Consider the following 17,224-nt stretch of genomic DNA (forward strand, 5'->3'; position numbering starts at 1 on the left):
CAAATGAATGAAAGTGCAAAAAAGCTTCAATGTTATGAAAACATTTTTTCTAACAACATTATATTTGCCTATTATAAAGGCTACTGCCTTAAATAAAGGATTCTGCAGGATTTGCCATACAGTGACTGCCACCTATCTGATATTTCCACTTCTCTCATCTTTACAATAATTCAGGAGCCCAAGAAACATAAGAAAGCAAGAAGGTAAAGATATTTTTTTTAACTTTTCTGTTTTCCATTGCACTCAAGCCCAAAATAAGCCTAGATATAGTAGTGAAACTCCCTTTGCAATTGGAATTTGGATATCATGTTTTAAAAGTGCTTAAGTTAGAGAGTCAAGATTGGATTGGAAGGATGGGAATAATGAAGATTGCAAGAGAAAGATTTTTCTCCTGAGATCCATATATTATATGACCCAGGCAAGAAACCAAAGAATCATATGGTTAAAACAGGACCCTGTATATTCTAATGCATTATGACTCCTCAGGCTTTAGTGCAAATATAAATATCATTATGATTTTTGCTATGTGAAATAAGCCTAAGCTGCCCCATATTTAAGAAAATGTCTGATCTCCAGATAAAGAGCTATAAAGGAATGTCAGTGCGATAATTGCTCTTAAAAACAGTTTCAGATTATCAATTTTTTTTATAAAGGTAATATATTTCTCACAGTTTACTAATCTATCAAAACATTTTCTGAGTTTTTAAAGTTATTGTTTGTGGCTGACAAAATTTACTTAAGCTGTTTAAACCCCATTTTGCTGTTGTTAATGCATTTTTGGGTCCGTCTTCTCCTCTAGTGAATAACCATGATGAATAGAATCAAGTCCCTGCACACTAGTTTGAAAAGGAAAAATACGAGTGAACAAGCACGTGATAAGTTGATAGTCCAATTTTGAAATAAAACTAATCAAGTACCAACTTGGACAGGAAGCAGTAGATTAAATTTAATGCTCCATTTCTACAACTTGCCACATGTACTGTAAATAGGGTGAAACAATTGCAAGAGCCCATATATGCTGTAATTACAGATGAGTAATAACATCACTCCAACATATGCTCAAACATTCACCATGTTGTGAAGAATTTGTTACCTCTGGAACCTGTGCTACTCCTTGATATATTACTTCTGTGCCATAAACTGGGGTGTTGTATTACCATCCAGTATAAAATAAAATCAATCCACTAGATTTTAGCAGCTCTCTCTTTATTTATAATTTCTCAACAGTTTATCCTAGTCTATTTTCCACAATATTTTAATTATGGAATTCATGCAATTTATGTTTGTACTATACATCTCCAATTATATCCATAATTAGTTAAGATGATCCGATCCATTAGTTCCTAATAAATAAAAGACAAAGAAATTGAACTGTGATAAATAATTCCACCAGTAGCAAAGCAATGAAATAACAAATAAATAAGGTTGTTATGAAGCTTCCTAGTGGAATCAGTTAAACTATCATCACCACATATGGAAGATGGTCTCAGCTCTTGGGCCTGATGTCTGCTTGATTGTCTTGCTTGGTCTTAGAAGATATGACCCAAAGCTTACAATGGAAGCACAGTTAGGAGACAAACATAGAATCTCAGGTTGCTGTGGAGTTAATTAGCTCGGGAGACATTTTAGCTGCCACTGGCTCCTTTGAAAAAAATAGAAGCCATTATTAAGATGCTTGAGACAAAATAACTCCTAAGGTGCCTGATGCTGAGGAAAATATGGTCTATTGGAATGAGATTTTTAAGAATTAGCTTGACACTTTGGTAGTATCTGGATCTGCGGATATCTCCTGATGCCTAACTAAATTCAACTGCCCAATGTTATTTAAGAAAAGAGTATGAAAGGACCTGCTAGACCAGCGATCAACCCAGCCTGTATGAGCTATTCAGAGTAGTAGAAGCTCTCCAAACTTTCTGGAAGAAGTCTTCATTGACCTTGCTCTTTGGCAATTCTATATAATTCTGATGAGGCCAAGCTACTTTTTTACTGACATCTACTATCTTTTAGAGCTAATCCTTTATTACGCTATATATATATATAGCGTAAGTAGGAAACCTTTTTGGACTGGGAGCTATATTTGAAATTTTGAGAAATGTCACATATACACTCAAAACTGCTGCCACAGCCAGCATGACTAATTACAAAACATCCATTTACCAGAAGCAAACAAACCCTCAGAGACTTTCTGCCATGCTGGTAGTATCCTAGATGCCATAATATTGCCTGTCTTGCTTAATAGTGCTCACCTGCTTATCAATTAAAGCCATTTTCTCTCTCCTGTACAATCACTCATGAAGAAAAGCACAATCACCTGTTAATTAAACAAAAATATTTCAGAAAGTCAAAGAGGAAATAGAGTTGGAAATCTAAGGACATTTTCCCTGAATCCAAACTACAAGATGAAGAATGTTTTTTTACCAAAAACCATAAGTAGCCATATATTGCAATTGTTTATATACATAAGATCCATCAGAAACTGATTTCAACTGAAAAACAATAAGACTTCAGGGGGGAAAATGGCAGATTAAAGATGGCTCTGTGAAAAGCAGGGCTGATGACAGTGAAAAAAAGTCAGTAAGTAGACTAACTGTTCGAAACCTCTCTGGATAAGGAGAGGATGGGAGATTGCCCACATGTGCTCTGAACAGTTGTTCCTCATGAAGAGACTGCAAGACAGCAGTTCCCAGTGGGTTTTTAGCAGTGGGAGATGATAGGAATAACCATCTTGCTTATAATAGAATTGGTGCATTTTAAGCCCTAAGTTTGAAAACTTCCTTTAGTAGTCACAATGAGAAATTGCTTGTTAACTATTTTTAAACTATCAGCGGCATTTCGACTGAAAAGTCTGAAAACAACAGGTGATTCGTTCAATCCTTAATAAAAAAAATAAGATTATGATTTTTTTAAAGTTGAAATAAAAAAAAAAGCTAAATAAGACTTTGATCCTAGAAAATTTTAAACAGATTAAGGCTCCAGATAAATGTGGAATAAGATTTTGGAATTAATTATAAAGAATCTTTCCCATGGGAAATAGATTTGTTTGACTTTTCAGGACAAAATAAAAATAAGCAATTTTAAAAACTGGACATTAAAGGGAACTAAAGATTTTAATTAAAAGAAAAAATAAACAAGCCTGATGAACCATGAATACTGGGAATGTGTAAAATGGTGCAAAATGTTTCAACATTAAAAATACTGAAGCACACTTTTGAACAATGGAATCAGAAGTTAGTTATCACCAATGTCACTAGTGATGTTTGCTTTTATAGATAGGCTGTGTCCTGAAGCTATTATGGAAGAAATGGCTGACGAGGAACAAGTTTTATTTGACAAGTCAGAGATGAATCTACAAATCACGGATCACAGTATTAGAATTTATGATTATAATTAAAATTCTTAATAAAAAGTGTGTGTATGTATGTATGTGTGTGTGTGGCGCAAAGAACGCCACATCTATAAATAGCTTCCCCCATTGACTGGAAGTTACCCTGACGATGCTGGCAGACGCCAGCGAAAGCTTGGTATTTTAACTTATTAAAACTTTTTATAGTTTTATAATTTCCTGGTGTTCGCGCATTTTTTGCTAGCTAACATACATACATACATACATATACATATGTATGTATGTATATACATATATTGTATATACATATACAATATATATATACATATATATTCAACTGAATATATATATATATATATTGTATATACATATACAATATATATACATATATATATATATATATATATTCAACTGAATATATATATATATTGTATATACATATACAATATATAAACATATATATATATTCAACTGAGCCAAATATATCTAAAATTGTTGAAGAAGCAGAATTGAACTGCCTACATTTGATATCACTTTTGGTGGGACTATGATAGTAGTACCAATTCAATCAAAAAGGGCCTTAGCATACCCAAGCATTTTTGAACCAGCGTCCCCTTCCTGTTTCAGGTTCAAAGATGAATCCTTTGTCATTCTCAAGAGGCCACCCATACAGTTCTAAATTTGTGTCTTGCTGTCAAATTCAGGAGAAATGCATTTAGAAATTTAACAAAAGTTACTAAAAACAGAGTAATTGCTTTTTTCATTTTTCAAGGATTTACTTCCTACAAATGGCTGCCTTATGTTACTGCACAGCAAGCAAGATTTAGTCATGATTATGTCAAAAACAGGACTTCAAAGTCCATATCCTTTGTTAAGAATCATCTAGGTATTCCAGGAGGGTTCCCCCCCCCCCCGGGGTAAAAAGTTCTCTTTGGATATAGAAAGAGTTTGGCACGTTCATCATTGGCATCTTTTAAAAGAGTTTGATAAGAGATGCAAAACCTCTTTCTTCTTGGCATCGTACCTCTTAGGAACTACACATGATGTTAAGAGAGAAGATAGATAGATAGATAGATAGATAGATAGATAGATAGATAGATAGATAGATAGATAGATAGATATAGATAGATAGATAGATAGATAGGAAGGGAGGGAAGGAGGGAGGGAGACCACTCATTATGAAAGGGGAAAACATTTGTTACAAACAGCCAATAGCCAATATTTAAAAGAAAAAAGGCAAAAATGTTTCATAATTTAAAACGCTGCATTTCCATAGGTATTTTGTGTTAAAATTAAAAAACACATTTCAGAGACTGCATTAATATCAAGCCTGTTGGTGGCATATACATGATTAAAGAAAATCTTCCTTGTCTTCATAAAATGAAGTGGAAGAAAGGGGGGGGGGGAAGTGTGTCCTTAAGGAACTCCATCACCTTGCAAGTTAGATCTAAGAAGACATAAGAGATCTTACTTTGGCCACTAAAGCCTTAGTGCAGCTGCCATAATCAGTGCAATAATTCTATTATCCAGGACCACTGACAAGTTCATACAAGAGATAAAAAATTAAAAGGAAAAAAATCCCAAAATACATCAAATTGACTGAAATTAGAAGAAATCCAACAGGACCATTCCAAAATATTTGGGCACCTAACATGGAAAATTCATATGGCTTTCTAACCTTCTTCACAAAAGTAAATGCAACAACAATAAATTAAAATCCTGTATTTTGATGAAATGTAAATCCTACTGTCTTAGGCCATCTTTTTCCCTTGCCTAAATGGGAGACTGGCATTACAACTCCTGCCTATCCATGTGAGCACAGCATAAATGGCCCAACAGAATGTCATATGTTAGTTATTATCAAGAGGATATAGAAAAAACTCCATGCAGTTAGCAACAGAATTATTGATTGAATGTTTACAACACACCTAATACTGTTAAGGTGAAACTATAAAAGTTAAACTTTAAATAAGAACAGTTTCTAATCTATGTTGTGAAACAACAAAATATAAATATTTGGCACATATTGAATAGTGACTGATGGGACAAAGTGGATGCAATCAAAGAATATGAAAATTGCATTGCACAATATTTTTTCTTCATTTCATGTATCTCATAGCCAATATGACAGGATAAGGTCAGCTAGCTCCGCATAACAATTAGTTATTCCTTGACTGAGAGGAACGTTTTCACTTAGTGCAAAGTATTAATATTGTTATTTTGCTAATGTTGTTTTCTATACGCCTTCTACCGCTCACAGTAAAATTTCTGATAATTAAGAAACTGACTTTTGTCCAGAAAAATCAGATTTCAAAATCGCTTCCAAATACTGTACATGATAGCAATATATCCAGAGCAGTAGATATTGCAAAACAATAAATACTAATCCAGGCACACTGTGTAACGTAAGAGTTCAAGCAGTCAGAGATGATAGGTGAAAGCCACAGTAGGTTAAATTCAGTAGCAAATCTGATCTCAAACCCATGTTGTGTGCAGTCAAACAGTAATCAACAGGAGAACTTAGCAGGTTTTCTGGCATCAAGCAAGTCATTCCCAGGAATTTCTCAATTAAACATTATCAGGACAGAATTCAAAAAGGCTGAGATAAGGAGGGAGGGAGAGAGGAAAGAGTTTTGCATGTAAACAAAAATGAAGACTCAGAGAGAGCAAGTTGGCAGGATTTTACAACTGCAGCAGTTAAGAAGGTCTCAGTTCATTCAAGACAGACAGACAGACAAAAGAGTCTGGCAGTTTCTGTGTGGAGGAAAGTCAAAAGCTGTGCTGGCTAGTTCATTTTAAGGTATCATCAGCATTTTTGAACATAAGAATGGCATTGTAGATTTTAAGTGCTGGACCAAGTTTTACGCTCATGATCTTCACAATGTCAGCCTGAGTCAGCAAAAGGAAGGCTTCACCATCAATCATCTGTGGAAGAGATGTCTGTTTAAGTGTATTGCATATACAGCAACAGATTAAACATCCAATAATTTAATCTCATTATACTGCTGGCAGAAGATGCAAAATAAGACAATTCAGAAAGGTAAAGAAGTCCAAAAACTTTACTGCATTCAGATTTACTATAAGCAGATTGAATTGTAACAGTAAGACCTCTTTAATGCATACTTCAAAAAGGATTCAATAGTGAAACATTTTATGTTTATTCAAGATCACATCATAAAAAGTTAAAACAACCAAACTCAATCTGAGAATACAGCAAAATTTCATTAATTAAGTGAATACTTCTGTTATTATGTTTGAACACAACAAAACTTTACTTCTGGGCACAGAACTTATGGAGTAAATAGGTGATTGCAGGTTGCATTACCTTTTAGGAAATTTTTTTTATATAGATAATCCTCACTTACCAACCACTTGTTCAGCAACCATTTAAAATTGCAATGGCAGTGAATGAGTGATACTTACAGCTGATCCTCAACGTTCTAGTCACTGCAGTACCCCTTGCAGTCACATGATCACGTGCTTGGAAACCAGTTTGTATTTACCATGATTGTAGCATCCTACATGTTACTATTTGTGACATTCTTTGATAGCTTCCCACAAGCAAAGTCAATGGGGAAGTCAACAGGGAAGACTGCAAGTCATCCTGCTAAGTGCCCTCCAGTCTTCTTACTCCACTTGCCAAGGAATTTTTTATTTTATGAGACTATATAGAGCATTTGATGCAGTGCTAAGGCATCAGGCTAGAAATAGTCCCTCATTAGACATGAAGCCATCTGGATGACCTTGGCCCAGTCACTCTCTTTTAGTCCTAGGAAGATGGCAATGGCATACTACATCTGAACGCACACAAAATAGTCCACTACACTACCTCATCTCTGAAGAGTTTTGCTTGATCCTCACAACCTGTTAATGTCTGTACAAAGCTGAAAACCTTTGGAGAAAAGACAAAGATAATAATTAAAGAAAAGAAGAGAGAAAAAGAAAATGGCAGTTTTCTCTACACCAACAATTACTAAACCTTACTTTATGACCTATTTCACCATTAGAAGCTCCTGAATCTGATCTATTAACCAAGAATTGGCAATACACTATCCCACCTCTAATGGGATCTGGAAGATAATGAACAATGTTGAATACAAAATTATTTAAATTTATTACATTAAAATAAGGTTAAGGTTGTTTAAACAATATTTTGGACACTCTTACCTCATCAATTGTCCATTTGGCCACTGTGGATGCTGTGATCCCAGCTACTCCAGGCAGAAGCTTACAATGCTGTTCCCAGCAGAGGGATAAGGAACGGTCAGGATGTGCTGACAAGGCTGACATAAACAGAGACTGGTGCATACTATCTGATGAAATGGCTGATAATAAGATTTATCACATGTCAAATCACATTGGGAAATAGAAAAAAATTCAAAAAAAAGGCAGAAGCAAACGTCTTCAGTAACACTGTCAAGAAAAATGTGTAGATGCAATAATCAGAAGCTGAATTCAGCTCATGGGTACCACCATCATTCTGAAGTATGGTGAAACTGGCTTCTTCCCCAAGCTTTCTGATAACTTTCCCCTATCCAATATGTTGAAATTACACTGCCCAGAATTCCTGATCCCCATATGATATGTACCCCCTTAGTAATATGTTATTTCTGACTTTTGATGGGATAATTCCCAAACAGAGCTGATGAACAATTTTAAGATCCTTCTGGATGTTCGCCTCCTGCTCAATATGCTGATGGTAGTCATGGGTGGGGAATATCTGTAGAGATGTATCTTACCAACTGCACCAATTCCTGAACTGGGAAACCTTGCCCACAGTCACTCGTTCCTTAGTCACTTTCTGCTGGATTACTATAACATGCTGTATATGACACTGGCCTTGAAGACCACCCAGAAAATCCAACTTTTCCAAAATATAGTAGTAGACACTCAGTGTTGAATGTCATTCAGTTTGCCTATACTATACCACAGTTATGCAAGATGCACTGATTCCCAATCTCTTTCTAGATGCCAATCTAAGGTGGTAATTATGACTTTTAAAGCCCTGCAGGACAACAGAATCTGGTTATTTGCATGATAACCCTTCCCTGACTATTCCACCCATTTGAGTAGGGTGGGTATGTTTAGGTCCCCTTCTTGAAATGATTTAACTGGTCTGCAGTTTCTGAGCTACTGGCTTAGAAACTGCAGACTGTGAGTTCTAGTCTCACTTTAGACACAAAGCTATTTGGGTGACTTTAGGCCAATCACTCTCTTTCAGCCCTAGGAAGGAGACAACAGTAAACTACTTCTGGAATCTTGCCAAAAAAAAACTGCAGGAACTAATCCAGGCAGTCACCAGTCATGAATGACTTGAATGAATCAAAGTGTGACCTATATAGCATGCCTTTTTCATAGTAGCTCCTGTCCTATGGAATCCCCTTTCCTATAGAATCCAGCAGGAATCACAAACATTTTTCTCTCTCTCTCTACCCAGCAGGCAAAGAGAAAGAAAGGGGCTCTCTCGTCAGAGATAAAAATGGATTACCTACAAGCTCTTGAAACTAGCCAAAACTCCAGATTGCCCACCTATGTTACAAAAGTGTCTCAATAGCATCAATATTTTTACATTAATGGTATCATAATCTGTTCCACATTATATTTGAATAGGATTTCCATCCCTACATATATATATAACATTAATGCCGAAAAACACAGATCAAATTTTAACAAAGATGCTGTTTAAAACATAATTTAAATTCTATCAAGTTAGTCAGCTCCAACTGTACTTTTTATATATGAAGACTCACTCAATAATTATTTTGCTACTCTTGTAATATTGTTCTTATAGGATAAATCTTTTTTTGCTTGCCACTTATAGGAAAAACAAACTAACATACACTTACTTTGGAAATCTTCCTGCTGGATTTTCCTGTATTTAGGAGGTCGACCTCTAGAGAAACAAAAAATGCTTTGTATAGGTCATAGAGTAGTGACTGGAAAATGCACTATGGTAAATCCTATTAACTAAACCTTAAATCATATATTGGTGGGGACAGAATCATGTGAAACAGACATCAGTGAAACAAAAGTAGCTTGGAAAATTGCTATTCAGATAGCCTTCACTTACTGACTGCAGTTGGGATAGACAAATCCATTGTTAAGCAGCACAGTCTTTAAGTAAAATGTCATGTATTTCATGATGTCAATTCTGGCTACAGTTGTGAAGCAAATCATTGAGGTAACTTACTGCCAGCTTTCCCATTGATTTTATTTGTTAGAAACTGGCAACTACATGACCATAAGATGCTGCAATCATCATAAATGTTTGCTTGGTGACCAAGCACCCAAACTGAATTACATGACCGCAGGGATGTTGCAATGGCTGCAACTTCAAGGTTGTTGTTCAGTGCCATTGTAATTTTGGACAGTTACTGAATGAGTGGTCAGTAATCAAGGACTACTTATATTTGCAAATTTACTCCCAAGAACAAGTAAAGATGCATGGATTTCAAGAATATATATCTTTTATCAAAAAATATTTCTCAATGAATTCACAACAGAAGAATGTTGTGTTTGTTTTAAGATGATAGATCAAATATCCATGTCCAGAAATTTGCCTGGAATATTTAGCTGATATTTTTATTTTTTGTTTAATTGCTGTATTTATTGCATTTATAGCCTGCCTGCCATGGATAGTGGAAATATTAGTTGACCATACTTTTGAAAAAATGCTGGATCTAGATAGTACTTGGGTGGGAGATAACTAAGGAATAGGCTAGACTGAGATATTAAAAAAAAAAGACAAAGATAAATCAAAATCATTTTACAGACAAGTAAATGAGTGTATCTAATATGAGTTGAGTTTGGTTTGAGTGTTTTTTTTAACTTTTTCTTTTGAGAGCTCATGATGTATACACAGATGGGATATCTCCCTTCATTTTCTCTTCATAGCAACGTATGAGATGGGTTGGACTGTTTCAGCCCCACTAGGCAGATCAAATCAAGAAACTAACTCCACAGGAAGACTAAAATTATTTAGGAAGACTAAAATTATTTTACAGAACCTTGCAAATCTGATTGTGTTGTACTTCCTCTTTCTTCAGTGAATAAAGGAAGTATCTGTCTGTGGACAGCCAAGAAAAATAAACAAATGGATTATCAAACAAATCAACCCAGAGTTTTCACTTGAGGTACAAATAATCCAGTTCAAATTAATCAAAACTTTGGACACATTATACAAAAACTAGCTCTATGCTGAGAAAGGTAGAAGGAATGAGAAGGATGACTAGTAGCAAAGTGGATGGACTCAGTTGCAGTGGAAATGGATGCATCATTGGAAAGCCTAAAAGACAGTTAGGGACAGACAATTGTGGGAAAATCTATTTATGTGACTGCTAAGAGTCAACAATGATTTGATGGTCCATATTTAATCACACTGAAAGCAAACTACCGGTATATGATCAAGTGACAACTTGAACCTGGATTTCCATGTAGTTCAACCCCTTAATCATTATTATATTTCCATTGGCTATGTCAAATATTACTGTGGTGGAGGGGATATATATTCTTTCATTATATTCAGTGTGGTTCTTTCCAAAGGTGCTGTATTAAGATTTATGAAGCTAAATCAATCCCTTTGTTCTATGCATTTCCTTGTATACAGCTTTAAGAAAAAGTCACATTTTAAAGCATCTTTTTCCCCACAGCTCAAGGAAGTACATACAGGGATCATCTGCTGTTTTCTATCTAACCTCTTCTGGGCTTAGATATGCTTAGCTTTAAGATGACAATGTATTATATGACTTCAAAATTATGCCGGGATATATTCTATTTTAATTTTTAATGCCACAGTTGATTAGGACCTAACTCACAGATCTCTGCACTCAGAAGCAAGTTATTCTGCATAATATTAATAAGAACAGATTGTAAAAAACAGAGATTAGTTTAGAAGATGACTCACAATCCAACAGTCCAAGAGAATAATATATAAAAATAGATATAATACCTGAAGAAGCACAGGATTAGTAGCAAATCATGCACAAACTATGAGGAGTAGCCATAAGGCAAGTACTTAAATGTGATTGGTTGTAAATTACAATGGCACCCCTCAGTGTGATCATTCCAATGGATTAACACTGGCTGTTCCTTTACCTTCCATGATGGCGAGACTTCTTCTTCTGGGAATAAGCAATTAGGTTTCTCTTTCGAACAGAGTTTTCAGTGTCTGAAAGTTCAGCCTTTACCCTTCCCTGATTTTTCTCTGCCAGGGGACATCCTGAGATGCAGTAATGAGCTGTAAATCTCCCAGTCACATGGCCTGAGCCATCACAACCAGGTGTTGGACACTTTCTGGAAAATAGAGATTTTAAAAAGCAGATGGTTATATATGTTAGCAGGTGCTAAATAATAATGACATCATACTATCCTGCTGAGTATTTACCTACCAAGCCAAATGAAATTTAGCAGCTGTGAACTGAACCTGCTCAATTTTAAAAGTTTCAACTCCTTTTTCAGCCTGTTGCAACCAACAATAAAAACATAAATTGCCACAAAAGACTAGTAGCTGGAATGATCTTGATAAGGTGTATTTTATACAGGCTTCACATAGTATGTTAAATTGATTTATTCCAGGCAAGCTGCACGGACACTGAAGTACCAGTTGTTCCTGAACGACTCTTAGTGGGATGGCCTATGACAATTCCCCGTGGCCAACTTGCCGCAGCCAACTTTCTGCAGGATAATTCGCCACAGCCAACTTGACATAGGAGAACTCACTGCGGGACATGAGTTACACTAATATCAAAAAAATGGTGGAACAGAATAATTAAAGAAAGGGTGCAAAAGGAGGGACAGAATGAAATATGAATAGCAAAAATTAAAATATGTTTTCATTTATTTTAAATAATTAAATAGAACTGTTAAATTGTCCTGCAGCCAGCTGCCCTGTGGCAAGTTGGCATTGTGAGTTGGCTGTAGTAAGTTGTCCCATTTTGCTTAGTGGCTAAGTCCATAATCAACAGGATTATGTACCTTGTACAGTGTACCTTACTGTGAGAGCTCACCTATGAAAACTGTATTTGGAACTCTTGGTAGCTGGGAGGGTTTTACAGGCCAAGGTCGGACAGCTTCCATTGGTAGAGGGGATGGGTTCCTTTGGCCCTGCTCAAAAGAGAAGAAATAATTTGAATCTCGGGCACTTTAATTTAAGACACAGGCAGTTTCCATCTTCATGACGTTACAATTAATTTTCATTCTTTAAACAAAATTTGTATACTATAAGTTTTTCTCCTCCTGTCTCCAAACAAATATAGTTTAAAATTTGAGTTCTAATTAGTAAAATTTTCCTCCTTTCTCTGTTGCATATTGAAAATATTTTACAGTTGAATTTCAGAAATACCCAACTACACCAACATTCAAAACTGTTCAGTAGATATTTCGCAAAAGCAGGAAGTTGTACTACTAATCCCCATCTTTCATTTTCAATGAGTCAAAGGAAGTAGTTATGTATTACGCATTTGGTTTAATGTTTGAAAGCCATTCTTATAATGTAGCTTATGTAAACATATTAAAGTACACTAAATATTTAGTTAGAACAATGAGTTAAAACAGCAACCTAATCCAACACTTTTACAGTAATTTATCATTAAAAAATCATCAGAATTATCTAAACTAGCATCCATATAGAATCACCCTAAACCTTTGAAGAAAGACTACTTGAAATAAATAGGTTTTAGAAGTTTTCATAAAGCTTAAATTGAAGGGAATAAATACACAACTGTTGGAAGTGTGCCCACAAATTCTGAACAGTGATAATGTAATAAACTGGTAAGTCATAGTCTTTCTTTTGGAAACAAAACAACTTTATAGATTCATAACTGCAAAAAAGAATGTATGAAGGTCAAGTCACAGAAACCAAAGGAAGCCTTGGGCAAGGTTTTCCAGGGTCATCTTTTTATGTCTTCTTGGAGAACTAAAAGGTCCTTCACATATAAGCACTGTAGTTCCAAGGCAAAGGAATTAACACAATATAAAGTGTTTGTGTTACATTTTCATCACCTGTTATAATTATAAGCTAAAAGATACTGCCCTGTCTACTATTTCACAGACTGTGCTGTCTATTTCTACCGTCACTCGATTATCATGAGAATGTGGCAAGTATTTGTGCAACATGTAGTTATTGTTCTTACTAAGAGGAGGCTGCAATGGATGTCCAGTTTTTGAGCACCATCCTACAGGGTGGATGTCTGGATGATCTGAGTCAATCCAGAAATCATAAATATGGCTCCAGCCATCGAAATGAATCTATAGGCAAACATCAATAGAATATAGTTAGATTTTGGAAATCATTCTTGTATCATCTGACCAGCAGAGACAAAGCTCAATGCATAAAAGCAGTTTCGCATGACACAGAGGGAGATGGTTCTCCATATTTTCATTTTAAATTGATCAATGATTTGAGGAACTTCATATCTGAAGACAAACAGTCAATAGCTGGAGGCGCTTAGGTCATCCTAGCTTTGAGGGATGTGCCTCCAAACATACAGAGTAGACCTAGTCAATTCATGGTGGAAAGATGGAGATCCGCTTTTCACTTTAAATATATCTCACACTTCTAAGGCACCATACTTCACAAGCGGAAGTATGAATCTTTTAGGTGCATGCAACATTCTAAAAAAGACAGAGCATGAAAGCTACTGTATCGCCATATCTCACTCCAAATCCATTAGTATGCAGGCAAAACCAGCATAGCTGGAATTCTGTTCATTCTGGAGTCTGCTTGGTCCATGGCAGCATGGAATCAATAGGAAGTCTCAGAAAAAAATGTTGTAAACATTTAAAGAACTCCTGCTCCTTGATTTACAGAGGCTACATTTCTACTGTCTGGGGGTGGAAACTGAGTCCACACCTTCTGTTTCCTAAGTTATTGCATTTCCTATTTATCCACAAGTGAATGATGGTGCAGTTTTTATAATTATACCACTATATTTTACCTTCTGGCTTGTTCATTTGACCTCATCTCTTCCCTTGACAAATGCTTTTTCTTCTGTTATCTAAATAAAAAGTACTAGGGGATAGTATTATGAACACTAGTTGTGGAAAAACAGTGGCATCCCACTGAAAATAGAAAATTTTACTGAGTATTAAATGCACAATTCTTAACCAGTGTTAATAGAAGCATATCAGCTATCTATGACAGCATGCCTATGTGCTGTGCATGAAAAGGAACAGGAATGGACATTACTACAGTTGCTTGGCTGTTGCCAAATCTTTCTGCATTAACTTCTGTACCTTCCATATTGGATTTACTGTTGGGTTTACTATTGCTATTACTATTTACAGATGCTGACAACATTATTACCTGATACTATTTTCCATTTTTATAGGTACCTGCGAGGTGACAATCATTAACACAGAAGAACTTTAAAATTAGGTGTGTCTATATACATTGATATCTGTTGCTATAACAAATTAAGCAGATGCTATAGAATGACATTTGGCAATATTGGCCCTGAAATAAGGAGGAAAGTCCCCTCAAAGTTGAACAGCCACTCTTCTAAAGTGACTGGTCAATTACCTACTGCTTTTTCCAAAAGGCAACTGGATTTTCTTGGCTTTCTCTTTGAAAATGTTTCACTTCTCACCCAAGAAGTTCTTCAGTTCTTTTTTCAAAGAAAAAAAACAAGAAAGTCCTTTTGGAAAAAGCATCTTGGGACAACCATGACCTGGATGATTGAGAATCTCCACAGACACTGGCCAATTATGCCTCCTTGCTGCCACTACTCCTTCACCACAAACCGATTTTTCCCTTTCACATCAGCCCTTTGGGACAGGGGCTGAAGACCTGTACTGATCTGGGGCTTGTTAGGAACCTGCGTGGGCGGCAGGCGAGCAAGAGAAACTTCATCTGCACATGCACAGGATCTAGGTTGCGCATGAAGCCATATCACCACCCCTGATCTGCGGAAAAACTGTTTTCCATGAAATCGGCCCCTGGTGCCAGAAAGGTTGGGGACTGTGTTCTGGGGAACTAGGGAGGACTGAAAAAGAAATCCTCACCTCCCCCTAAATCTAGCTAAATACAGAAGTATACAGAAATACAAAACAAAAACTTTGAGGTCCGTAGCTCAGCCAAACTCAGGCAGGTGTCAAGAGGCAATGGTCAGTTCCAGGATTTAAACAAAAACCAACTTATGTCAAATTATAAAATAGGTTTACACACACACACACAACACCCAGTTTAAATAATAATAATAATATTATTATATTAATAATATAATAATATTATTAATAATAATAATACCCTAATGCAATTCTATCTAAACTAACTTTCAGCCTTGCCTGAGATAACCATTGCATCCAGCATTCCAGCCAACTCCTTCACCCTAAAGCCACCCCAAACTCTTTCTGCCAAAAACCTGACTGAATCCCCTCCTTTTGCTTTCTTGGCCTCTCAGGGGTCATGGGAGTCCCTCTGGGCACATCAGATTGGCTTTTGATTTAAAGGGACAGCCATTCCCCATTACAGGTTCTGTATGTTCTGCTCTGAAACAATCACAGTTATACATTAAGGAAAGCTGTATTTTACAAACAGATAACAATTATAGTAAGCAAATAAAGCTGCTTATTACTCTTGTTAAAAGGTTTATTCTGCTTTTGCTTGTTATAAGAGCCAACATTGAAATATACATTAAATTCTCAGATTTCAGCAAGCATTAAAAGTTAAAGGTTTTCTTTATAACCATAGGGCTATAAATACTTTCTATAATCTTACGAATGCAGAATTTAAATCCAATATATTATTTTAGTGCATAATGTTCTACATTCAAAAGCAAAGCCCAGGCTTTCCAAAGTTATAGATGAAAGGAATAATTAACTGATAAACAGGTCTTTGTACATCATGCAACATTTGTAATATGGCTTGTTCAATTTCGACTTAAATCTGTTGTATGCTTTAGTCAACAAATTATGGCTTAGTACGGTGTATAAATTCAGTCAAACTATTGCTTTGCTTATACAAAATTCCAAAAGCCATTAGACCAATTCAGGGTTACAAATAATATTTATACTCTTGTATTGTATTTTTTTAACTCAAATAGACTTTGGGCAATTTTTCCCAATATATTTCATTTACCATAAGGAAGCACATAAATTACTGAGCAATACCATCAAAAAGGCATAAGCATAGAGCACAAGAAAAGCCCACCTTTATCCTATAGTCTTCTACATCCTCTACACTAGCAACTCTAATTAGAGAGGGGGTCCTTCGATCCACTGCCTCCAGTTTCATGTTGATCAGAAAGCCATGGGGCTGTCTCTAGAGTGAGGCAAACAAAAAGTAAGGAAAACAAGGTAAGGAAGATGTTGTTTATGAGGTGAAATCACATCCTGCACAATAACTTTCTTCTGGCCTGATTCATATTTTATATGAGAGAGAAATAATGCATGGTTTGTTTCTTATTCCCGCATCGAAAACTTTCACCATTCCTAGATTCTAAAACTGCATGTTACCAAAACAGCTTCCCCTGAAAAGGGTGATCAGAGGAAGAATCACTATCTTTTGAACATTTATTTAAGTATACATAGGTTTCCCTCCTCCCCTCTATACTTCTGGAAAACATTAAAGCCTGTATAGCAGAGATTTGGAAAAAATACAAACGACTCACCACATTAAAAGCCCAAGTTGGCGCTGCAGAAGCACCTGTCTCTGACAAATATTTTTCCCAACAGAAGTTCTCAGGGTCAGGATAGTCTGGAAATGAAAATATCTGGGAGATGAAAAGGTTTTGCTGGAGTGGATTTATTTAGAATAATTCACTAGTAGCAATAGACTCTGGGGAACTCAAATTGATCATCAGTGTTAGTTACTACTAGCAACAAATCAATGGTCAATTCAAAACAGGGATTGATTATGCCTAGCATAAAAAAAATCAATGTCTT

General features: G+C 35.8%; 2 protein-coding genes across 6 annotated transcripts in view; both read right to left on the minus strand.

Annotated features, from left to right (window-relative positions):
- SGK2 (serum/glucocorticoid regulated kinase 2) overlaps positions 1–4,047 on the minus strand; it is a 44,391-nt gene extending 40,344 nt beyond the window's left edge. Inside the window, exons 1-2 of one of the 2 annotated variants that reach the window (XM_039323649.1) lie at positions 3,933–4,047; positions 2,247–2,311 (exon numbers count right to left, since the gene is read on the minus strand). In XM_039323649.1, the coding sequence (XP_039179583.1) occupies positions 2,247–2,267 (21 nt within the window). In that variant the 5' untranslated portion in view covers positions 2,268–2,311; positions 3,933–4,047. Of the gene's footprint in view, positions 1–2,246; positions 3,496–3,932 lie in introns of those variants that run through there. The other variant, XM_039323656.1, reaches the window with a different exon arrangement.
- A 2,059-nt stretch (positions 4,048–6,106) lies between these two features.
- L3MBTL1 (L3MBTL histone methyl-lysine binding protein 1) overlaps positions 6,107–17,224 on the minus strand; it is a 37,666-nt gene continuing 26,548 nt past the window's right edge. For 2 of the 4 annotated variants that reach the window (XM_039323642.1, XM_039323644.1), the window contains 9 exons: positions 16,951–17,036; positions 16,491–16,601; positions 13,474–13,588; positions 12,349–12,445; positions 11,438–11,635; positions 9,190–9,236; positions 7,511–7,668; positions 7,173–7,235; positions 6,107–6,268 (listed from right to left, as the gene is read on the minus strand). In XM_039323642.1, coding sequence (XP_039179576.1) covers positions 6,134–6,268; positions 7,173–7,235; positions 7,511–7,668; positions 9,190–9,236; positions 11,438–11,635; positions 12,349–12,445; positions 13,474–13,588; positions 16,491–16,601; positions 16,951–17,036 — 1,010 coding nt within the window. In that variant the 3' untranslated portion in view covers positions 6,107–6,133. Of the gene's footprint in view, positions 6,269–7,172; positions 7,236–7,510; positions 7,757–9,189; positions 9,237–11,437; positions 11,636–12,348; positions 12,446–13,473; positions 13,589–16,490; positions 16,602–16,950; positions 17,037–17,224 lie in introns of those variants that run through there. The other 2 variants (XM_039323645.1, XM_039323646.1) reach the window with 2 other exon arrangements.

Source organism: Crotalus tigris, unplaced genomic scaffold (genome assembly GCF_016545835.1).
Source record: "Crotalus tigris isolate CLP2741 ecotype Arizona unplaced genomic scaffold, ASM1654583v1 scf7180000024281.4978605, whole genome shotgun sequence".
Taxonomy (NCBI): domain Eukaryota; kingdom Metazoa; phylum Chordata; class Lepidosauria; order Squamata; family Viperidae; genus Crotalus; species Crotalus tigris.